General features: G+C 33.2%; 1 protein-coding gene across 3 annotated transcripts in view; it reads right to left on the minus strand.

Annotated features, from left to right (window-relative positions):
* The window catches only part of LOC108978274 (laccase-5), a 116,272-nt gene extending 96,543 nt beyond the window's left edge, over positions 1-19,729 (minus strand). For 2 of the 3 annotated variants that reach the window (XM_018948448.1, XM_018948446.1), the window contains exons 1-2: positions 19,616-19,681; positions 18,949-19,288 (exon numbers count right to left, since the gene is read on the minus strand). In XM_018948448.1, the coding sequence (XP_018803993.1) occupies positions 18,949-19,084 (136 nt within the window). In that variant the 5' untranslated portion in view covers positions 19,085-19,288; positions 19,616-19,681. Of the gene's footprint in view, positions 1-18,948; positions 19,289-19,615 lie in introns of all 3 variants that reach the window. The other variant, XM_018948447.1, reaches the window with a different exon arrangement.
* Between the last annotated feature and the right edge of the window lie 5,925 nt (positions 19,730-25,654).

Raw genomic sequence — 25,654 nt, forward strand, 5'->3', positions numbered from 1 at the left:
TAAATAAATAAAATAATCAATTAAAATACACAAAATCTAATAAGATACAATAGAATTAAAAGCTTTAAGTTTTATATAAAGTAATGGCATCATTATTTCTTAAATTAAGTTGAAAATTAACGCTATGTTAGCTTATGCATTTAAGTGTTATTGTGCAAATAATCACTTCATTAAATGAGCAAACAATTAAAAATATCATTTCATGCTGCAAATCTGCAAGCCAACAAAATTAAAAAATTAAACTAAAACAACGCTTGGCTCAACAAGAAATTTAATCAATTTCTAGAACAAGTTTAATAGGCGGCAAATATGAGTAATTGGCGTAACGAAAGTGAAGAATAAAAGTAAAATAATAAATAAAAGTTTCGTTGCGCTTTATTTCACTTTTTTAAGCCAAAAGCGGTTATCACATGGTTCAATGATTATTTAAATTTTGCTTGGTCATAAAATTTTATGAAATTTGCGCACAGCTGTGAGAGGTGAAATCAAAGTTTGCGATATTTAACACGTTTTCATGGTTAGAATCGGGGAGGTAGTGCCAAAAATAGATTTTGCTGGCAGGGTTATGAGAAGTGTTATAACTAAGGAAGTTTCATTTTTGCAAATAAATTTTTATTTTTTTTTGTACGAATTAAGAATATTTGATAATAAATTTTTACTTCAATTCCCAAAAAACAAAAAATTTATTTTTTAATAAAAAAAAATTTCTAAATTTTATTTGTTAAATACATGCTAACAAGACAGGCAAAATTTTTTGTAAATATGTAATAGTGCAAATTACACTGTACAAACATATATATTTTCCAGCATATAACATACATATATACTGCCTTATACAAGATATGTAAATTACCGTTACCACTGCAATCTCTAAAAACTGGAAAGTAAAGATTAGCTGGCCTTTCTTGTGAATTTAATTCATAATTATTTTTGTTCAATTCACTTTTGCGGGAAACCGTGTGACAACTACCGGAACACACCCAGTATGTGGCAATTGCCACTGACTGCGACAAAAAGTGCCGTTACTGCCCAGCCTACACGCCTACCTAGTTTCGTATACCAACTACAGCTTTAAGCACTTGCCAGCGTTGAGCGAAAAGAAAAATGTGTGGCAACTAACTACGTTGAATAAGAACAACAACAAGAGCAAGAGTGTTTCAACTTTGGCATTTTGACGCTGTCGTACTGAAAAATTATTATTTTTTATACACAAGTGCATTGAAATATAACTGTATTTATATATACTATATAAATCTAATTGAAAGGTAAGTCAAAGCTGGTTCGAGTATTGCCGCTTATCATTTGGTAGACCTTTATTACATTTCTTCTTTTTGCCTAAATGTCATATACATATACACAGATACATGAAATTGCGCAATGTTTTACAATTTTTGTTTCAGTTTTTTTATAGTTTTTCCATTTATAATTTACATATTAGTTTGCCAATTCATAATTAATTAGCTTAAAGTGCAAGACACGCTGTCGCAGGCAAGTGCAATAAATAAATTGTAAATAATAATTTCCTGTATATGCCGCAATAAACACAACTTCTATATGTGTGAGAGTTTGAGCGCATACGCATGCGCCAGCAATCAGCGCGGCAAAAGGAAAAGTAGGAAATGTCGATACGTTATTAAGATTGCAAGCGAAGCGATTTAACCAACAGCTACGAGAGTTAACGGCAACTGATTACATGCCCACAGCACACACTTTCACACATACAAATACATAATTTCTGAGATATGGTGCTCCTGCAAATCCAACTTGGTTTGTGGCAAATATGAGCAAATCGCTCATACTCAGTGGGATATTTATATATATACACTGGTATAATTGCCTATGTATTGGTATGTGTGCTCCCTTTGCTCGGTGATTAATGTATTTGCTGCAGGTTGTTGACGGAGAAATAAAAACAATTTTACTAATTATTTATAAGTTCAGCAAAGCTGTATGCCTGTTCACTAAAGTTGCATGGTTTAACTACAGGTTATGAAAATTAACGAAATTTTGTTGTAGTTTTTTCAGTCTTATTGCAACTACTAATATTGGAAGTAATAAGCTTCTCAATATAAGCAATATTTATACCCTGAACAAGGTATAGTGTTTGCCAAAAAGGAAACGTCGAAGGCTCTATAAAGTATATACATATATAATATTGAAAATTCCAATGTGCTGCGGCTGGGAGAGTGTTTGGGGTTTAAGAGAGGGCTCAGTAGACCTAAGGTCGCGGTGCATTCTTCGTTTATCAATCTAGTGTAATAATATATATATATGTAAATGATCAGCGTGTCGAGCTGATGGCTAAATGCCATATCCGTCTGACTGTTTACGTAGGTTGCCTTTTATATTTCAGGATTCGAGAACAAAAACAAATTTTAGTCATCGAAAATTATTTTTTTTTGTTTTTCAAAATATATACCATTTAGATGTATACATCTGCTTGAACCATTTAGGCCAATCTTCTAATATTAGTTTGCGTACAATATAAATAGTTTCTGGAAAAAAGACTTATATGGACAACTTTCACGAGTGATTTTGGAGTTACCTACTACCTCGATGATATTCACCATATAATCGATATATGTATACTGGCCTTGGAGCTTCATCGCTTACAACTGTATTTAAATCATCGAGCGATTCACTATTGCTGAGTTAATTTACGTCGAAAGTTATAAAAAATAGTCGCTCGAAGATATTAAATTTTTGGGCCGGGATGCATATTTTAAGTTACTATAACCAACTTAAATAACGGTCGTATGTCAAAATGTTCTGGGTTATTATAATATAAAAAAGTCAAACTCTGTGTATGCAAGCAATTATTTTTATGCTATAAGTCTGTTCTTGTGAAGGGTCTTACAGCTTTTGTGCCTGGTACAACTTCTACAAAATGCATTGTAAAGAAATTAGAAAAATATATTTGCCAGGAAAAATAAATTCTTGTCAAATATTTTTAGTCTTGTTGCCACTCTATAAATAATACTTTAATAGCTTAGAGAAGTAGATAGATAAGAAATCCGAAGATTGGAAATTTAAAGCAGATTTCTTTAGACCAAGTTCTCTCGGAGTCGTTATGGAAAAATAATTTCTTTCACAATCCACTCATTCACCTCCGTCTATGTCATCTAAAAAAACAAAAAGACGAAATGAATTTTGCTCCGAACGTCATGTTAAAATTGAAATGATATCGAATGCTCTCAACATCTCTTTTATGTTATATATAACATACGTACATATGTAAGCTGGATTATGAATGCAAAACGTCGACATCAAGTTCTAACCAGAAGTTCTGATTTTCATACAAAAATCAGTAGCCAAGAATAGTCACAAAAGTGGACGCAATGCAAACTCATAACTCACATTTGGCTCCCTGATATTTAGAAGGTAATACTCATACCAGGTTGAAAATGCTGATCTTATTATTAAAGTGTCATAAAGCTCTTAATAAATAGTATAAGCGATCGTGCCAAGTTGACATGTATTGAATATCGGTTCATTCCCATTAAACACATATTATATTGGGTAGTTGAAAAATTCGTTTCGTATTTTGTCAATAGATGTCGTTGATAGATGTCTCCAGTGCTACCAATCACATTGTATCAAATAATATATCTATGTTGGACTTTCGGATGGATTGTGATATCACGAAGGTTTTTTCAATATCACATTTATATCATCATATTTTTAAACGCTATAAGTTTGGAAGAATACTTATAGGTTAAATTCATAAAGGTATCAAATCAAATCCGATCTGAAATAATACCTTCTCTCATATGCATCATTAGAAGAGGAAAAATATTCAACCAGCCATTAGTGAGCTGTCAATTTAAGGGATATTTTAAAAATTTCGAAAAAAAAGCTTAAGAACAGAAATCTGTGTCATAAAACGCGAAATTACTTTGGGTAACTGATTACAACTTAATTGGCAGTTATCTCCTTTTGTGGATCTAGTAACCAGTTAGGTATTTTATGCGAAGAGTATGATGAGGTCTTATGCAGCTAGAAATGCCGCTGCCACCAACTGATTATGCCCTTCTGAGAATTTTATATCTTATCTATATCTATCTCTCTATTATCTGTTTATGTATTTGATAATTATTTGCCGAATGTTGTTGGTTTAGTTGCTGTAAATGCTGCATAATCTCTGTGTTATTGCAAGGAATATGAATCACAAAATATCATCACTGCAGACAAGGCATTAAAAATTTAAATTCCAAAAAAAATTTATAAGCGGGTAAACGTTTTCTATAAATGTTTCCTATATAAATAATGCAACAACAATAACTTTATTGTTGCATTTTAATTTTTTGTTTCTTAATATGGCCACAATTGCCTACAGATACGCATCAGATATAATGGTATCCGGCCATTACATGCATTTTTATGTGAGCTGTGTGTTTGTGTGTTGCCATATTGCGTCGGAAAATAATAAACGAACCCACATTGGCAAATGAGAAAAGCTAAGCTTTATTATCCTTTCATTTCCCGTTGCACTGTTGATTGAATAAGTTGTTATGCCAGCGCTGCAACATTTATACTTATTAGCTAAATGCTTATTATATAAAAATCAATAACTGGCCAAATAATTATCGAAAACATTATCTTCAACATGCTAGCAAGCGGCCACATGTTGCATGCAATAAACTGCATAAAACATAAAAAGGAATAGCATTGCGCTTCAGACACTTCGGAATGTGTTGGTTAAATAATTTTTAAAAAGAAAATCGAAGAAAAAGCTTATAGAAGGAAATATAAACAATAATAAAAAATAAACGAGTGTGGCCGAAAAATTAGTCATAGCTCCAACATATTGATTTTCAGCGTACGTACCGTAGTTGAGTTTGCTTGAACAATGCAATAAAAACAACAAAGATTCATTTAAAAAATAAAATCGCACAATCAGCTGAGATGATCCACTGCCATTAACAGAGGTCATGAAAATCGCCAACCAGTTGGCGAAATTTACCACACAACCGCGACAACAACACAAACATAAATTCACAGCGGCGTACATGCATCGACAAGGGGTGTGTATAAAAATTTATATACACCTGTAGTTTGTTGTTGTACTTGGATACACATGTTTTTGTGGGCTAGCACAAGCTGACAGGCTTTTGGTTCATTTACCAGCACAACTTGTTCGCAATTATTTCCAATGTGCGCGTGTGCTTTCGTGTGTTTAAGTTGGTGGTGTTGCTGGATCATAAACTGGCTGTTGTTTGGCCGTAAACTACAAACTTAATAATGGCCAAAAGCAGACGCACAACTTTTTCTAAGGCTAAAATAAACATTAGAGTGCTAGAAAGAAATGCATTTCATCCACACATGTACATAAACACACACGTAGATAAATAGGTGTGTATGCGCTCGTGTGACAACTCACAGCCGTATGCTGTAATAAAGCGGTTTTTAGTCATTAATCGTAAATTGTTGTTGTCATTTGTGCGAAGATAAAGAAAGTAGCGAAATAAATAATAATTTTTTTTTAAAGTTGAAAAAAAATTGTACTCAAAAAATTGCAAACAAACTCAAAAAAGCAGTGGAAAAATATTAGATAAATCAAACGGAACCCATAATCCACAAACTACAGAGTTAAACGGAAATTACGGACAATCTGCCTATTAATAAACACAAAATGCCGTTGCACATGCGCATTAGGATGCAAGTGGGAAAGTGCTGCTAATTCTGTTGCAGACATTTTTATGCTGTAATTACACCTCTATTATAACATTAGCGAAATTGTGAAATGCGCCACACGTACACAAAATCACTTAAAGTAAATTCCTTATTTTAGTTGTCTTCGACTTAATCATCAAATGCGCATAAATTAAACAGTTGGTTTGGAGCACACTTTCGCCTAATTAAGCTGCATACTACCGATACTTTGTAATTAGCACAAATTGTTGGCGCGTTAATAGCGTAATGAGCATGATTTTCAAGGAAGCTTGATTTCTTTAGCTATTTTTGATCAGCTTTTTAGCATAATTTTTAGGACACTTTCCAATGGACTACTTTGTAAGAAAGTGTTATGGAATTTGTGCCACAATTGTGGCTATGCCTTGTACGTTTGCGTGACAGCTACAAGCTATAGTGATCTGAATAGCACACGTTTTTACATTACTACTTCAGATATTGATTTGAGCCAAATTTCCTGTCTCTTCAAATAAAAAAGTTTTCCATACAAGAATTGGATTCTGGTCATTCGATTTGTATGGCAGATATGTGCTCTACTGGTGCGAAAGCGGCGGATCGGACATATGAGCAGCTGCTTGACGTGGAAAGGACGTGAGCAAAATTTTATTTCGATATCTTAAAAACTAAAGGGCGATTTCTTGTTAATACCAATGCAGATGGACATGACTGAATGAACTGAGAGAGAGAGAGAGAGAAATAGATAGATACACGAAAACACGAAAGAAAGCAAACCGTAAATAGTCCTTATGAATTACGAATTAAAGAAAGTGGAGAGTAAGTACATATTCATATAATAAATTCAAGATTTTTTAAATTTTGCTTTCTGATTTTTTTTTAACGAATTCCTTTAGAAGCTGCAGGTGGTTTCTTCTGGATACTTTTAGTCACATTGGAAGTTATTTTTTTCGAGCCAGTGTGAAAAAAAGCGATGTTTTGCTAGGTAATTTTGAGCTTCATACATGTTTCATACATGATTTTAATCATTATGCTGATCTATACATTTCAGACCTTCTTTTCGAAATAAATGTATGAAAAGTTTTCACAAATTCATTACTTTAATCTCTTTCAAAAGTTGTGAAGTAATGATTTTATGTGATGAAGATATAGTTTTTGATGTGACCGAGGCTATTTTCTTCCTTTTATTGATAGGGCATTTTACGTGGCAGATCCCAAATCCACCGCTAAGCCCTAAGGAAGGATCTTTCGCCATCTCAGTTTATGTCGCCATCAAAAGGATATTTTTTGACTACCCGAGGATGATTGGTTTAAGACCGGAAATCGTGAGCTGTTTGAGCCATATGTACAATAATCATTTCTGACCACTCTCAGATGATTGGTGCTCAGAGAACTTTCCTCACCTGCGAGAACTTCTACAAATGGCATTAAAGAAGAAGTCCCAAGATCGGTGGTAAGTCCCATAAAAAGTCTGCTGAGTAAAGCACAAGTAGAAATTGAGGAGACTATTTGCGAAACATGAACCATCTGATGTGTAGAAAGTACTTTAATTTGTGCCAAGAATACTCAACAAAATATTACGTCCTCCAAGTAAGAGGGAAAAGCATCACAAAAACTTATTCTGAAATTATATTTACGGCAGTATTACACAAGTCATACTACACAAATATAACTACGCACAAAGGCATTTTATGCAAGCGGAAGCGAGCAAGTAATTCAACTTCTTACGAAATCTTCTTCATCATTGCATGCCTGCACAAAACTATATAAACTGCCTTTCACATTATTACAAGGTGGATTTGCTTAATATCAATACAGATTGTCTATAATTTCCATCAAACAAACACTAACGTAAGCGCTTTGTGATGCGTTAGTTTACAGTTATATTTCAATGAAAGTGAAAAAGCAACGAAAAGGAAATCTCCAAATTGCGTGTATTTGCATAAATAAATGGGATTTGAATAACGGTTAGATGCGATTGTTATTTAGCTGTAAATAGCTGGTAATGCATTCAATTAAGCTAGAAAAGCCTCGATATACATACAGCCACTAAGCTCATTAACCGTTTTGAGTAATCCGCTTTACACGCGCCAAAAAGCAGCTTTCATATTTGCTATGAAAGCTAACGCTATTCATTAAGTGAAGCATATTGTTATGATGATAAAAAAAAATCATTTACGAGCTAGCAATAAAATCGAAATGAAAATAAGTAGCGAGTTCAACAAAAGGAGACAAGACGCACGTACATTTTTGCAGATGAACGCACTTTTTAGCTCACACAAACCACACTGTAGAAAGAAATTGGTAAACAAAAATACCGGATTTTGAACAAAAATGTGCTATAATTTCCAAAAAAATAATGTACATGCATTAATACAGCTGATGATGTTGCCATGCTTAAAAAATGTATAGTAAAATTTATGATCTTTCAAACACAGGTGCGAAAATTGCAGGTTATTTTGGGGATTTTGCACCGAAGCCAGCTTTTTCTAGATAATTGATGTGCTGTTCAAGACATTATTGGAATTTTTTTCGATTTCCGCCTTAGAGCGCGTTTGCTGGTTGCAGGTGCGGGGCGTATGAGTAACTAGTGTAAATGAACTTTGATATGTGAAAATGAGCATGCAGTCGGGCGGGTCAAAGATAATAATTTTTTGTTTTCATTTTATATAGTGAAATATCGAATTGTGGAAACCTTAAAATGATTCTCTCTAGTGATTCTCTCTAAGTATTAGCTCTTAAGACTGATCTCGCCTTTACGTCTCCTATGTACACCAAGTATACTATATATCATAAGAAACCATACTACAATAAGGAAAATTGTATTAAAAGCACAAAATCAAAAAGTTTACATCAGAGCAATAAAAATAAATACAAAACATAGCACGCTCTTCTCTCCCACAAAACAAATAAAAAAAACCAAAAGTGTTGAAGAACATTTGCGTTCAATCGATCACTGAAATCTACAACTCTAAATACCAACCAACACTTTACGTATTTTTTAATTAAAATCTCGCATTTTTTCAAATCACGCAATAGTTTTTATGTGCCTACACACATACTGACACATACATGCACTTGTGTTGGCCGCAACTGCCACAGACAGGCTGTCGTTTGACTAGCGCCAACAGCTTACTTGTTATGCTGCTATCTGTTTTTGTGTTGTATATGTGTGTACGATTTAATCGTATTAATTTTTGTAGTTTTAAGTGGAGCCAAGGCAGCCGCCTACTCTGGCTCACCAGCGCTTGTTTTGGCTCTAATCGCTCATACGTACTAGCGGGCTAATCAATAATTGAAGTCTGTCGTAGAAATAAGCTTGATATATCTAGTACATACATATATGTGTATTCATACACATAGTTGTGGTTAAATGCAGTTAGTTTTTTGTTATTGTTACAGTTACAGTTCCAGTTATAGTTATTATGCTTTACAGCAATGACGTGCAACCTATTGTTAATATTTTTTGTGTGTATATACTATAAACAGAGTTGTATGTGTGTAAGTAGTTGTGTGTTTGCTAAATGCTTGAATGAACGCTTGTACTTGCGTCCTTTGGCTACTCGTATTTTGCAATCGCCGCATACTTTTGTTATTATGAAATAAAATAAATATACTTCTTTGTTTTTGCTTCTTGATTTCTCCTAGTGTGCCAATAAACTGTTTTTAAAGTCAAGTAAATAATAGTATAAAGTATGACAAAGCATACAGGTATTGCAGATTATTTCTATGAAACAAAAAAATATTAATTAATAAAAAAAAATTATATTTTCGACCACTCCATGAAGCTATAGAAAGTGTTTTGAGTTATCTGGTAAACTATATAAAACTCAAATTTTTTGAGATTTTACGATTCATTTAACAAAAGAAAAAAAAAAAATCAATAAATTCGGGGAAGTTGAAAACAAGTTACAGCTGTTCAAAAATTAGTGAAAATAATGAACAAATTAACCATATTTTGAAATTTTTGTATAAAAAAGGGAAAAATGTCCCTCAAGCCGCCAATAAAATTTGTGAAATTTACGGAGATGATGCTAAATCAGTTCGAAATGGTTCGTTTGCTTCCGTTTTGGAAATTTTGATGTGAAAAATGCACCTCGCTCTAGTCGACCCATCGTTATTTGCTGAAACGAAATGAAATCGAAGAATTTCTGAAGGGAATGGTAACAGGAGACGAAAAGTGAATTAAATACGACAATAATGTGCGAAAAAGATCATGCTTCAAGCGTGGTAAAGCTCAACTAAGGCCAGGATTGATGCCTCGAAAAGTTGTGCTGAGTATTTGGTGAGATTAGAACGAAATCATCCACTATGAGCTGCTCCAGTCTGGTCGAACGATTAATTCTACATTTTACTTTCAATAACTGATGAGATTGAAGTAAGAAATCGAAAAAAAAATCATTTTCCATCAAAACAACGCTAGACTACATACATCTACGATGATTCGGAAAAAACTGGAAGAGCATGGCTGGACATTTTTGATGCATCCACCATCGCAGAACTCGCTTAATGAAGTTAAGTTGGCTTCAAGAGAAGTTTGCGCCAGTTTATATGTCATCGAATGACTAGATTATTTTGGGAGATTGATTTAGGAAGAAAAGGATGTGTTTAAATTTTCAGATTCATATCTAAAGCACTGAGGGACTTTTTTTTGTATATATGTGAGTTATGCAGATCCCTTATATATCCACTTTGTAGGTTCTTCGAAATATTTTGGGTGTTACAAATTACATGAAAATGTTTTAAATCTGCTAAAAACTTTAGAAAAATCAATATTGTAAACCACTTGGAAGCATTTGCGTGTCTTGTTCGGCTACAAATTAAGCAACTGACACAATACGTACAACTAATTGTTGAATTTGAAAACGTAATTGAATAAATATGTTTTGCCAACCAAGCAAGCAGCGAACCAATTTCATATGCGCAACAGCTACATAATAATCGTTCATATCTATGCATCTGAGAAGTCTTTTATGTCAGTCAAAAGTCACTTATACGCCATGTTGACTGACATCACCTTCAAAAGGAAACAACAAGACCTGTCTATAAGTACAGCTATAACAGGTGCTTGTTACAAGAAAAAAATATAATTACATATATATACATATATGTAACAAATACAATTTATATATGTATAATATAAAAAAGGCAACCTAATGATGACATGTTGTAATATAGTACATAGTTATAAATATACACTATAAACAGGCGCATGTAATACTTAGCAGAATAAAAAATATCACACACATAAATACAGGCATAAAAGGCAGCTGACAAGCCTGCATATTATGCACTGAGGTAAAAAAAAAAATTAAGTGAAAAAGTAATCATAAGCATTGAAATTATGTCACAAGTGGAAACTCGTTCAAGTCAACCAAAAATATGCATTTGCCGTATAATTGCGATTTGCTAAACTGGAGTGTAACCGTCTCACTTAAGTGCCAGCAAAAAACAAGAGTAAAAAAATGCATGCAACAGTATGTTGTGAAAATGGGAATGTAGGAAGGAAATTAAAAATGCACAAATTAAAGTTACACAAAAGTGACAATATTTTTGTTTACAGTTTTCATGTATGTATGTGGTGCAACAGTGTTGCAAGTAGGTTTACTTTTATGAAATATATAGTAACAAACAGTATAGAAGTAAATAAAATGAAATATGGCGCAAAACGGTAAATCAACTGTTGTAGCTGCTGCAACAAGTGCATGAACGTATGAAGTTGTTAATATGTAATAGGCATGTCAATCACATGCAACACATACTCGTCCAAGTAAGCAAGCATATATGTATGTGGTCATATAGTTATTATGCGTTGCTTAAGCTTTGCTGTTAACAGCGACTAGACAGAATTGCTTGCTTCTGCTTGTCACAAGTCATTTAAAATATTAATTGAGACACGTGGACTCTTTCTGGTTAGAGTTGTATATTTTCTATGTACAAGTATGTGTGAAGAAACATATGAGTTCGTGTTTGTCTTAATATATTTAACTGTCTGAAGTGTTTGCACTAAAATAAAGTAGCTAAGAAACTCGGATAATATTTAATATTAAAGAAGAAGAACAAGAAACTCATTGGGGAATAGATATCGGATAGTCGAAGAAGTCTTTTCGTATTATGTCAATAGATGTCGTATATCTCCAGTGCTACCAATCATATTGTCTCATACCATATAGTGTTGGAAAGGTGAGATTTTAGGCTTAATCATAAAAAATTAAATTCCGGTAAGTTGAAAAAAAAAATAGTTGCAGCTGTTCAAAAATGAGTTAAAATAATGAATAAAATCGCTATATCCTGAAATTTTTGTATAGAAAAAGGAAAGAATGCCACGTAAGCCAACAATGAAATTTGTGAAGTTTACGGAGACAATGCTTTATATAATTAATTCATCTAGCACAACAATGGTTCTCTGGCTTCTGCTCAAGAAATTTGAAATTTCGATTACGCTGATGAAAGTCTTACAATGACGGAATAATGTCTCCAGAGGCCAAATGTTAGTTATTTATTATTACAAGCATTGCCGGTACAAGAACAGACTGTTATCATAGAAAGCTGCTCTCTCAATTTCATAAAGCTACCTTAAATATTAAGCCATCAATCATATGGAGACTAGATAAAGTATTGATTTTAACAATTTTGACACAAGAACAAAGAATTTTCATAGAAAGTTGGCATTATTTATACATATGGCTCTATAATGTATCCTTTCGACGAAAGTAGTATATGAAAGATGAGAAAAATCAATTTTTTTTTTCTAACAGTGACAGTGTCATCAATTATTTCCACCAACAGTCAAGCTAAGACGGACAGTTAAATGTTGGTCGTCAATCAGCAGACACACTTACTTTGCGCCATTTATGCACAATGCAACAGCAACTTGAATGCTAATGCAACCGTGTTAATTTTTTTGTAGCCATCTTTTGCCATTTCAAACGCTCATCACTTCAACACGAATAGAATGCTTAGCAATATGTATAATTGTTGTTTTTGTAGTTGTCGCACGCACACAAATGATCCTTTGTTGTGACACATCATCTTCTCAGCCAAGTGGCAAATAATTCACACAAATAGTTAAACTGTGGCACTCGTTCGATTGTAGCATATTTGCAACTGTTGTTTTTGCAACACATAATATTTTCAAGTCTTGTTGTTCTTATCGTCTTTTTTTTGTTACTCTTCTCTTATTTGTTGTGTTTGGTGTTTTCGTAGCACAACAGTGGCAATCGTAAACACTTGGAGTAGCGGCGGTTGCAGTTGCAAAAGGCAACATGCCGCTTCGTTTGTTTTTTCTGGCAATCGACTTCTGCATTATTTTTAGCTGATTTGTTTTTCTTACACTTATGTTTATAACAACTGACCGGCATTTGTCAATGTCTGCGAGTTGCGGAGTTGCGTCGCATTGCTTCGTAAGCCAGTTTGTCTGCTGGCTGCTGGTGCTGCCACTTGCCGCAATCGATTTGCAAACATGTGTGTGGAGTTCAGGTATTGATGTTTATACATATGTATGTGTGTTTGTGCATATTTTGTAACAGTATTTTTTCCTCGGCAGTTTTATGAGGCTGCATGCGATATTCGTTCGATTTTTATTGGAATATTTTGTTTACCATTTTGCTTTGTTTACAATTTGAGTTTTGTTTTGATTCGGGCATTTTTCAGTTGAACTTGTGTGCTTGTTTCGTCTGTTATTACAAAATCATCGACATTTTCTAATTAAGATTTTGTGTATGGATGTCATATTGTGTTTTCGTAGTAACTGGCGGGAGTTCATTTGATTTGCATTGACTTACACATATTATATTTGTACGTATGTATTCTTCAATCTAAAGTGAATAATTTAATACAAATAGTTACAAATATATGCATTTTTACAAAAGAAAAAGGGTTGTTTGGTGACTAGTTCAATACTAAAAGCGTAAAAATTTTTGCAGAAGTATATTGGAAAATTATCAGGAACACAAATAATGTATGTATCTGACGGCGCAAAGTATTCTGTGTAGGTCGTGCAGTTATAGAGAACATGCCTAAAGCGAATTGTCCATCCACTTTTGGTAACGTTACCAACATCGAAAAAAATATAAAAAACAGGTGGCCAACAAAGAGGTAGATCGTCTCAACAACTGCTTAGATTTTCCAATGCTAGACACGTACCAGAAGACCTGAACCTTCTGCAAAAGCGACGTCGAGTAGAGGCCACAAAAGAGATAATTGACAATGCAGCTGAGCATCGTATGAATGAGCGGAGGTTTGTATCAAGTACAAGAAAATTTTGTTAAAGCATGGGCATACTCATATTGGCCAAGGAAACTATATATGAGAAATATTTGAATTAATATTTGTATTTTTGTCAGTCCGGCTCAATCTTGATCAGAAGTATGAATGTGTGTAAGTTTACACCAAGTGTATGGAAGTTTAGTTAAAACGTTGGCATACTTATATTGGCTAAAAAAACGTTTACTGTCTAAAAGAATTATTTGAATTACAATGGTAAATCAGATATATGAATGAGAACAGGTGTATGAAAATGGCCCAGGAAACTATTACTGTCTATGAGAAATATTTGAATTAAAATAGTGAAAATTAAATTCTTGTCAATCCTGCTCAAATTTGATCAGATGATAATTTTTCAAATTCAAATATTGTTACATAGTCATAAAGGTTGGTTAGGATCTCATAATTGCGGAGTAATTTGGTGGGATTTTCGTTAAGCAAAACCAAAAAATAAATGAAATATAGTCATACGGCTAACCAGAAAAGTACTAATCGTCACATACGTATGTGTAGCATAAATATTTCAGTTTCCGTAGTCAGATATAACCAATATTTAGTAAATATAGTAAATAAATATATAATAGAGTAAATATTTTTTTCAATATGAGTTATTTTGATTTTTAGGTGACAAGATATATATATTATATTACATACTTGTATATTATCATTATTCTTTATATAGACGCTTGAGCCTATAAAATCAATAACCCATGTACATATATAATACCAATGTAAGTTTTTGCATAATATTTTCCCTTAACAATTCTAATAAAATAATGACCAGTTGCTGTTAATTAATAAGAAAAAACCAGCAGCGCTGAAATGCAGATTAATTGCATAAAAACACGCAAATTACCATTACAGCTACATATGTACATACATACATACAAAACATATAAACAATGCAATGTACTAGTATATGTGTGCGATTGAGCGCGCCGAACAACGAACTTTGCTGCACACCACACACTCAATACAAAAGACTCAAGCAACGAACTTCTTTAGACCAACTGCAGTTTGCTGCTGTCTTACTCATACACATACATACACAAAAAAAAAATAATATTTCAGAAATAAAAACATGACTAATGCACAATATGCGCTGTTGTTGTGTTGTGTGAATGCAATTTCTCTCACATTGTCTGCTAAACTATGTAAGCGAGTATTCGGTATTTATTTAACACCTCCCACAACTATAGCTCGTCTACCAAAACAATGGCTTAGGCAACGAACTCATTGCGGCAGCGACTCAGCTAATGATTATATTAATTAAATTTACTTTCATTTTTTTGCAATTTACCAATACTAACAGCTGGTATATAGCGGCTACTGCAGCTTTGTTGTGTACAAACGGAGAGCTTGTCAAAACAGAAGCAGGCAATTATATATATGCTGATGAATAAGTGAGATTAATGGCTACATGACTGTTTTATCACTACGCTTATTATTGTTATTATTGCAATATTTTTTTGAATAACATCTGCCCGCTGGTATTGTTTGCTGTGAAAGAGAGATGCACGAAAATAATCCCAAATAACAGTGAAATCGGTGCAACATTGATAGAGCCGTCAAAAGTGACGGTGAATTGATTGCAGATGTTTATGATTCATTTAGTGGCTATTGTATGCGATGGCAAACACAATTTTTAACAAAAATTTGGGCTTAAAACAAAAAATATCAAAATGACTGCTAGGTTGCGTCAGCTCCAACACCTTCGTAGCGCTAATCTATTAAATGTCAAACAGAAATAAATAACAATAATATTGCAAATAAAAAATAAAATAAATTCAATTTATTTGCTTGCAGCTGTTTAACCGTTAAAGTGTGAAAGATGATTTCTGTTAGCTGTCATGGCATTGCCGGCGGCGTTGACCACATTGACTTGTTGATGGCGGCGCATCTTTAACGCGCCGTGATTAATGAACGCATGATTAATGGTGAGCAGGTGGGCAACGCTCAAGTGTTGCGCTTTGTCTTGTCTAACGCATTTTTCAATTAATATTTGTTTCTGTGCGTTGTCTTTTTTGTGAAATTGAAATTTAAATACTCAATATGGATTTTCGTTAAAGACGTTTGTAGCACGCGTTTTTGTGACATTGAAATCGCAGTTTTTGCTTCAAAATTAGTAAATTTTCGATACTATTTCATTGTCTTTAAGTGCGTTTGTGACGCATGTGGAGGCATATGCTTAATTTATATAATATAAAAAAATTGTATGTGTACATATGTTGGGCTCGGTCGTTTGTAAAGAATGTTATTTTTTGCTCTGTGATGTGAGCTTAATAATACTTAAAATCTGAAAGGAGTTGGTTATAAGCACGCAGTTTTAAATTTGTGATATTAATTGAACACTTCAGGTATTTCGAATAACTTTTAGGGTTAATACGAAGAAATAAAAATATATATATAAGTTTGTAACCATTTCGATTCGATTAATTTCTAAATTTATTATTACTTATCTTCTTTATAGCTTTCTGGTTTTCATGTCGAATAATAACTAATTTTTATAAATTTTTCGAACACCAATCCCTTCTTCCCTGCAAAATTTCAATTTGAACCTTGGAGTAAGCATAAAATGGTCATTAGTAAATAACTGAGATTGTAAAGGGGCGAATGAATTTTAATAATTATGTATTTGGAATATATCAAAAACTTTTTGCTTAATAAAACTGACATTTTCGATAAATATTAAATTACATATTTTCTAATTTTTTTATAATTTTTCATATCAACAAATTACGTAATATTTTCACAAGAAAATAAATTCCCTCAGACTTTGTAACGAGTAATCAACTTCCGACCAAGCAAAATTTACTAAAAACCGTTCAAACTATAAAATAAGTTTTACCAGGAGTCATATTTGGCAAGATATAATTGATTAGGACGATAAAGTAAAATAATTAAAACTTATATCGCATTCAAGCGATCTTATATTAGAATAGCTATAAAAAAAGAAAAAATAATAATATCATTTAAGACCGTTAAAGTGCGGACATATTCTTTTTCTGGGAGAATACCTTAATATGAACTCTTTGGTGGCGACCTTGTCTATACGTATGTCTAATATAATTTGAATAAAACATTTTCGGTAAAAAATGTTCACAATTTCTTTAAACCTGTTATAGCAATGTTAAGCCAAATTACACTAATGTGCAGTCAAAGTTCAAGAAGTTATGATTTGAGTTTCTAAACTGATCTGTAGGCATAAGACACTCAATATACATGTAATTGAAAGCGGGTTGATTAGATAATATTATATTTGCCCTAAAAGTAGATAAGCTGTCATGGGAAAAATAGTAAGACTTTTTAATTTAAATTTCGCGGTAGAAGCCATTTGTCGAAATCTATTTTTCTTGGTCATTATGAGTGTCAGTGACATCTGCTTGTCTTTCTGAAGTGCATAACGTGCATTCGGCGATTTTTACAATGAGTGGAATTATTCAATATAGAAGTTCCATTAAATTTGTGTACGGAATCAAATTTCTGGGAAAATGTTCTCGCCGATAACTCGAGCAATTGTTTTTGCTTGGTACAAATTATTCAAAAAGTGCCAAGAACGCGTTGACGACGAACCACGTCCAAGACGGCCATCACTAAAATAAAGAATTGGTGCTGGAGAATCGAAGATTAACAGTCGGAGATTTTACTTTCATCGTTGGAATATTGGTAGGATTAGTGAAAACTCTTTTGAAACATTATTTGGGCCTAAGAAAAGTGAAGAACGCTTAGTTACAAAATCATTACAATTTTTCGAAAAATAGCGTCCCGTTAACGTCGGTCACATAATGCTTTCGACTAGCAGGATGTCACAAAACGTATTACTACTGCGAATGAGTCTTGGATCTATGCTTTCAGAAACAGAAGATCAAACGGCAGAACATCATGAAAAAAGTGAGCTGAAGCCGAAAAAACCACGACAAGCAGGTCAAAAATCAAGGTTGTATTGAAAGTTTTATCCGATTATTGAAATGTGGTACACTTCAAATTCCTACCGATCGGCCAAATTATAAACGAGGAATACTTTTTGAGTCGTATGCGGTGTTTGCGCTAAGCTATTCGTAAAAACAGGCCAGAATTATGGGTCACTAATTCTTGGTTTTTGCAATACGATAACGCACTATCTCAAACTGCAATGATTCTTCGTGAGTTTTTCGCAAAATCTTCAACCAATATCATGTCGGAACCATCGTGTTTGCTTGATTTAGCTTCGGGTGACTTCTGGATATTGAGCAAACTCAAGCGATCGCTTAGGGAAAACCGTTTACAGTCAATTGAAGACATTAAACGTGAATTGGTACGTTTATTGAAGGCTGTTCCGGAAATTGACTATAACAACTGTTTCGAGAATTGGAAAAAAAGTTTGTACAGCATACTTAGAGGGGAACGACATAGGTTTTGAAGAATGAATTAAAAATTTTAAAAATATGAAGAAAGTATTCCAATTTTTGCTGCTAAAAATAGATTTACTATTGAAATCTAATGCATATGTGTTTTTTATAAAGAATTACAATCTCAAATATGTGTAAAACAGTTAAAAATTAGTTTCTCAGGAAAGTTTCTAAATGTATGTAACGAGTTTTCCACTTCTAAGACTTGTTTGTGCATATTCCTGCTTACTTAAACTTTTTTCCTCGCAGCTTTGAATGTTTATAAGTATTTTTTGTCGAAATTTCTTTCTTTTTTATATTCAACAATTTAATAGTTTTATTTATATTAATAAAAAACTGTTTCTAATTTCAACTATTCCATTAGCAGTATATTGAGCGTTGGAAAAATTAATTTTCATTGGTTTGTAAATAAGCTGTAATTAATATTTCCGCAGCTCATGGCCTTGAGCGTTAAATTTGGTTTGCTCTTGGAAACCTTATACATTTTTTATTTTAACTTTTTGATATTTTTTTTTAACTTTATGATAATCCTTATAACTTTCTTGCTACTTATTAGTATACATATATTAAGATATCCTTGAGCGCATTTCCGTTATAAGCATTAACCTTTTTCATTTCAATCTTGTTTCCTTCACATGTTGACACCTACCTTTGCCGCGCTGTCCGCTCACACGTACCGCCTGCACTGTTTGTATATCCGTGTTAAGTGCAATTAGCGCCAACAGAACAGCTGACACTTGTAATCCATTAAGCAATTTCCACTTGACCGACATTTTCTTATACATTGCGAATATTTTTTGGCACAACACAATATTTTGCAGTTTTTTTTCAATTCCAAACAAGAATTTTTTAGTGTTTAAAAAATTTATATTTTGCTTTTGAAATTATGCTCTTTTTACGAACAAATAGTTTGTTGCATACACTCACTTCAGAAGTAGCACAATTTTAGAAGCTAATTTAAGGTTCAGCGATGTGGGCGATATCCAACCCTGTTGTGGCACACAAAACAATATTTCAAATTAATTTTTTTATCAACGGAAATATAAGCACATATTTAAAGTATTTTTTTTTTCTTTATTGAAAAGCGCCGAATTTTTACACAAATTAGGCTTTTGTCAAAAGAAAAAATTTTGTAGTTGCTGCTTATTATTATTTTTTCTTGTTTTTATTCCAAAATTTTTTTTTGTTTTTGGTTTTGTGAAATTAGTTCGAGGATATCCGTTTCATTAGGCACTAATCGTTTTCTACTTCGCACCACAATGCGCGCACATTTGTCTAACAAAAAAAAATTTGCCCCAAATTATTTGCAAAATTACAGTTAATTCACTGTGTCCAACTAACAGCTAATCCAGAGTACGAGATACACGCCCCGCGCTTAAGCACCAAACTGAACTCCATTCGCCAAATGGACGAATATATAAAACCTTGCGAATGAACTGGCGAGCGACCATGCAGCGGCGTCTACGCTAGGCGATATTTATCAACAGCAAGCGCTAGCTAGAGCCGATAGAGCTGCAATTCCACTGCAATGCTATACGTGTGCGCTGCGTCAGCGGCGACGCCTGCGCCACCTTCAAAGCGTGCGATAACAGCGAGCTTTGTAAAGAATGCGCGTGCTTTTGCACTCAGCCCCACTCACTTTGGCGGCAGCGTCGCTGCTACTGCACGAGCGCGTCTACGCGGCAACACGCTCCGCAACACAGCTGAGATGTTGGTTAGCTGCATCAGCTTAAGAAGTGCCACAAAGTTGTAGAAAAAGCTTTGGTCACTATCTCAGCTGCCGAGTAGACGACTCGCCACTTCGTACGAACTCAGCTGGCATTCGTACGTGTGCTCGCTGGCTGCTTCGTGCTTTCAATGAATGAACTGATGAATGGCAAACGCAATCGCGGAGCGCAAAAGAGAGCGTGAGTAGCGCTGAGACTGTCTCGTATGCGACGTATGAATATGCAAATTTTGAGCGTCGCGATCGTTGTAATTACGTTGAATGACTGAACTAATTCATTGCGATACATGCTGGTGAATGGCATGGAATTTGTTTGTAGGCAATTTGTATTTGTTTTTGTGTTTCTTATGTACCGTTAGTGCAAAGAGTTGCGGTGGCGCGTGATGTTGCGTGTAAGAGCACAGCCAGAAAGTGAGCGTGAAATCGCATATGTTGTTTTGGCACATTTGAAAGGGAGCGTAAATTCGATTTGCTGAAAACGAAGGACTTAAACCACGAACTTGCAGCAAGGGCACACGAGCCAATTGGCTAGAAATTTTGTAACTTTTCACGCTTTAAATTTGTTAAAATGATTACTTTTAATAAAATGTACTAAAACTACAGTTAAGTCTTTAATGAAGTAAAAGCCGGTCGATAATCTTTTTCAAAGGTTAAACTGTTGTTGTAGTTGCAGTAATTTCCAATAAAACTGATCAAAGTGTGCTTATATGGTATAGGGAAAACTTGTGTGAGTGCGTGTGTTTGTTTTGTTGCCTTTTATTTTACAAATATGTAATTTGTAATCAATCATTTTTTAGGTTTCAAATTTGAAATTTGCTATAATGTTAAAATTTACAAAAGTTAGTTGCTAGTCAGATAAAGTTCCGCTTACATAGTCGGTTTCCATTTTTATTGTTAGTTTAAAATATAAATATGACGAAGTTGATGTGAAATAAAAACGTATAATTAATTCATTTTTCATAAGCTTTTTTCATAAATTCAATAATTATTTTCTGCAACTATAACTATAAAATAGTATTATTCAAAGTATTTCCCATCTGAGGTTTTCCCATTATTCTGAAAAATCGTGGATTCCATCCGAAAACAACTAAGCCAACTTGGTTGAATCAAGAAGGAACCAGTTACTAAAGATCTCAATGTTAAAATTAATAGGCTTAAAAACGACAATTGCTGAAGATTTTCCATTACTGTCTTTGCAAAGGCTATAAAATGTTATAAACATCAGTAACTCAAGTATGACCTATTAAAATAAATGCTGATAGTTGGTTTCCAGAATAAAAAAAAAAACGGAAGTAGTTTTGGATTATTTCGCCAAGATATTCTCACCATATAAAACACACGTAGGTTATCCTACTGTTTTCAGCGAAGGAAGTGAAGAAATTTCATGTTGCACAAGCACTGAGCTATATGAGGAATTCAAAAAACAGCTTACTCCAATATGTACATTTGTAAGTGTATAGTAAAAATTATCAACATTACTATCGCGGCTTTTCATCATAAATACGTGCCAACTTATAGGAAAATTGCTGAAGTTATCATGATTCAAAAGTCGTTAAAACCATGATGAGATATATTTTCTTACACATCCACATCACTTTTACCGATAACATCGATTTTGGGTTTCGAGCTAACCATTCTATAGTTGATCAAATCCATTGAAATACACACATCTTCGCAATTCTGTTCTACCGCGTTTTTGGATGTTGCAAAAGCGTACGAAAAAGCGACGCTGCTTTCGAAATTGAAACTAGTTTTACCGAAACAATTTTATGATACCATAAAGTCGTGATCACCAGGTCGCTTAATACGTTGAACATGGAGACAAGTATTCTATTTTTAAGGAAATAAAGACGAGAGTTGCACAAGGTAGTGTGAAGGTCCCTCTTCAAGACATTTTTCATACCATGTTTGCGTTCTCCATTCATTCGATTTTAGAAGCTCACAATACAGCGCATCTTTCTGATGCCATGAATTACCGAGCATTACTTTGACGTAATGATATTAAGTTTTGCGTTGATTTAGCTGATTGGCCTGGTTTCGCAAAAAACCACTTCTTTCTGCAGCGTTCAAGCAGCATTTTTGATCGTGTTTCAACGTTTCTTGGCTTCAATTCATATTATTCAAAAGAAAAGAAATTAGGTTCAAATTTCTTGTTTTTCTGTGTATTCAGCTGTTTTAGTATGCCTGCTTGAATGATCCCAAAAATTCTACAAACACATCTTACCTTAACAGTAACGATTACTGAGCAATCTTTCCAAATCCTTATTTTCAAACGTTTCTGGCCGCCCAGAAATTTCTTCGTTTTCAAAATCAAAGTCACCATTTTTAGAATCTTACAAATCATATTCGGCACGTCCGTGTGGCCAGAACATGTTCCATATAAATTCTCATTAAAATACCATGACTTTTGGATGAGAATTACGTCATATTAAGGAGTTAAATACAGTAAGAACGCCGAAAAAATTTAATTTTCCTGAATTTTTAATGAGAAAACTTTTAAATTTATAGACCAAAAAATGTGTACACATATTGTAGGATTTTGAAATGTATTAGTAAAAATATTTATTTCAAAAAGCGCTTTGCGGTGACCACTGTGAACTGGATCGTCTGAAATTTGAAAACCAGATTTCGTTAAAGCAATGTTAAGTCCCGCCAGAGCCCATTAAGGAATAAACAAAATAAAAAATTTGAAAAAATGGCGGTTCTCAAAAAAAAAAAAAAAAAAAAAAAAATTCGTACTTAAATTATTCTAAAAAATATTTATTGTCTACAAAATATGTATATTATTTACTAAAATATATATTTACGGAAATGTAAAATTTGGGATTAATCGGCTTAACCGTTTTCGAGTAAAGTTGCTCACCGAATTTGAAAAAACCGTTGCGCTAAAAGAACGGAATGCACTTCCAAGCACTCTGAAAAGCCTTTTCATATTTGCGTGTAACTTCGAAAATATTCATCGGAAATTATCTGCGCGTATTCTTCAATATATAAATGCACATTAAGAAAATAAAATACAAAAAATCGATTTTTTGAATATTCTAACTGTATATAATCCTTAAAGTAATGAAGAAGAATTCCCCGAAAGAATCATTTTCTCAGGCATTAATTATTTATTTAAAATATGAAATTTAATTAAAAATTTTGACTAAAAAAATATTTTTATTCACATTTCAAAACTAATAATTTAAATTAATTTCAGCAAAAAATATTGATTTGGAGTTAAAAAATAATATTTATAGAAATAAATCATTCCTGGACAAACGAATTTTACAACTCTCAGCCTTTGTATTCTTTTTAAATAGGAAAACTCTCAAAAGAGAACTACAAATTTCCAGTAGCAGAGCAATCTATCGACGTAAAGAGAGCATTTACTGAGTGCAAAAATTGTTAGCTTCAAGAGATTCCCAAATACAATAACACAGCAAATGAATTGCTTAGTTCTACGCTGACTGTGCAACAATAGTGACGTTTGCAACCGGCAAAAGTAAGCTTTTACATACACAATGAAGCAAAATTACAGTTAGATATAGTTACATATGAGTGTTAATGTGCGTCTGTCAGAGCAATGTAGTAAAAGCTTTTTGGCTTGCAACATTAGAGTTGATGTATTTTTTTCAGGATGTTTTTGCACTACATCGAATAACTGATAAGCTTTATGCACATGTCTACATATTTTATGGCTGTTAACAAAAAAGTACCATAAATGATAAAAGTCAAATTAAGAAATAATTATTATGCTTGTCAACTGTTGCTTTATTATTGAAATCCCTACTGGTGAATTCTTATGTAGAACGAATTTTAACTTCCTTTCTTCACTCCCAAATGTAACCTAAGCACATATATGCCACAATTTTTCTACTCACATACACAGACATACTTATATAAATATACTTCGCCAAGACACTGGTTTAATTTCCTTCTTTTTTATTTTTATTTCTTTTTTTTTAACTTTGTCTGCTTTGGCGTCGTTGTTTCTAACTTCATTCTATGTTACTTTGTTGGGCACACACACGCATACACATTCGCATATGCTAATTCGCAGATTCTCTCGCTTAACACACTTCGGCAGCGCTCTAGTGAAAACGAAAGTAATTTATATGCACAGAATAATAAAATTTAGATTTTTTATTCGCAAGCTTTTGTTAAAAGAAATGCGTTGTGTGCGGCTGTGTGTGTGTTGTCATATTTTTTTATTCAGCTTCTTCTTTAGCGCGCAGCAGATTGCTGCTAACTGTTGTTTTCATATCATTTAAACTTGTTTGTGGCAGATTCTCAGGCTTTTGTGCTTGAGAAAGTGTTTATAAGTATTTATATGTATATACATACAAAGTATATGTATTTAATGAATTTGTATATATATGTTTATAACTGTCTTGTGTTTCTGCAACTGCTGACTAATATTTGGTTTCCAGGTGACACAATTCCTTTTGCGGCTAAGTTCTTTGAGTTATACATATTATGGTGGGATGGTTAAAAAACGAGTATTTTTTTTGTTTGTTTTTGCTTCGTAATCAGACAATCAAATTTGAACCGTTTGTATATTTTAAACGGTTAGGTTTATGAAAAAATCATACGACACCTTCTTTTATATATAGCTCAAGCAGCTCACGATTTCCGGTCTTCGACCAAGGAACCTCTGGGTAGCCAAAAAACATCCGTTTGATGGCTAGCCAAAGTGAGAAAGCGAAACTTTGTTCTCCAGAGTTGTGTGCTGAGCTTGCACCCGACCCGACACTTAAAAACAACATCTAATGGATATTGATGACCAAATCCGAATTTAATTAAACCAATAATGACCTTAGCGCAATTAGATCAGAAAAAATTCATACAAGTTAAAAACAAATTTAGAAATAAATTACTTTACAAAACATACTTTTAAAGAAAAAAAAAAAAAAAGATTTTTTAAGTATTATGTACTTGTTGCTTTAAAGGATTGGACCTTTGCGAACAAGTCATATTACCACATATGACTTTTTTAAGGAACTCCGGATGCGTTCAGGTCGAGTAAAAGTGATTTCTGGATAGGCATTCTTTCCCCAGCGAAATGAATGAGCCAAGAGGCCTTCTCACAGCTACGTTAAATTGTATTGTATTATATAACTCTATGAGTATTGTATGTGATGTATATTTTACGAAAGAATAAAATAAGTATCATGATTGGGTCTTTTACACGAAATCATTCACGGTATATCCTAAACAGATTGTAAATGCGAAAAAAATTTAAAAAATGTCGTAAAAGTTGCAGTTAATGTTTTTGCTATAAATGTTTATTAGTTACAGAAAAAAGTCACGAAATAAAAGAAAAAATAAAAAAAAAAACAGCTGATGAATAATGTCGCAATATCAGGTTTCAAGGAAGAGTTGAATTTTTATTCACAAAATGGCCCCCGCCTGGCACAAAAACAATTTTTTACTATTAGTTTTTTTTGACTGTTTCAAATTAAATATAACAAGTATGGAAGGGCTAAGTTCGGGTGTCACCGAACATTTTATATTCTCGCATGATAAAGTGATAATCGAGATTTCAGGCGTGGTTGTGAACCGATTTCACCCATATTTGGTACATGTCATCACGGTGTTAAGAAAATATTATGTACCGAATTTCATTGAAATTGGTTGAGTACTT

Source organism: Bactrocera latifrons, unplaced genomic scaffold (genome assembly GCF_001853355.1).
Source record: "Bactrocera latifrons isolate USDA-ARS-PBARC rearing strain unplaced genomic scaffold, ASM185335v1 scaffold_12, whole genome shotgun sequence".
Classification (NCBI taxonomy): domain Eukaryota; kingdom Metazoa; phylum Arthropoda; class Insecta; order Diptera; family Tephritidae; genus Bactrocera; species Bactrocera latifrons.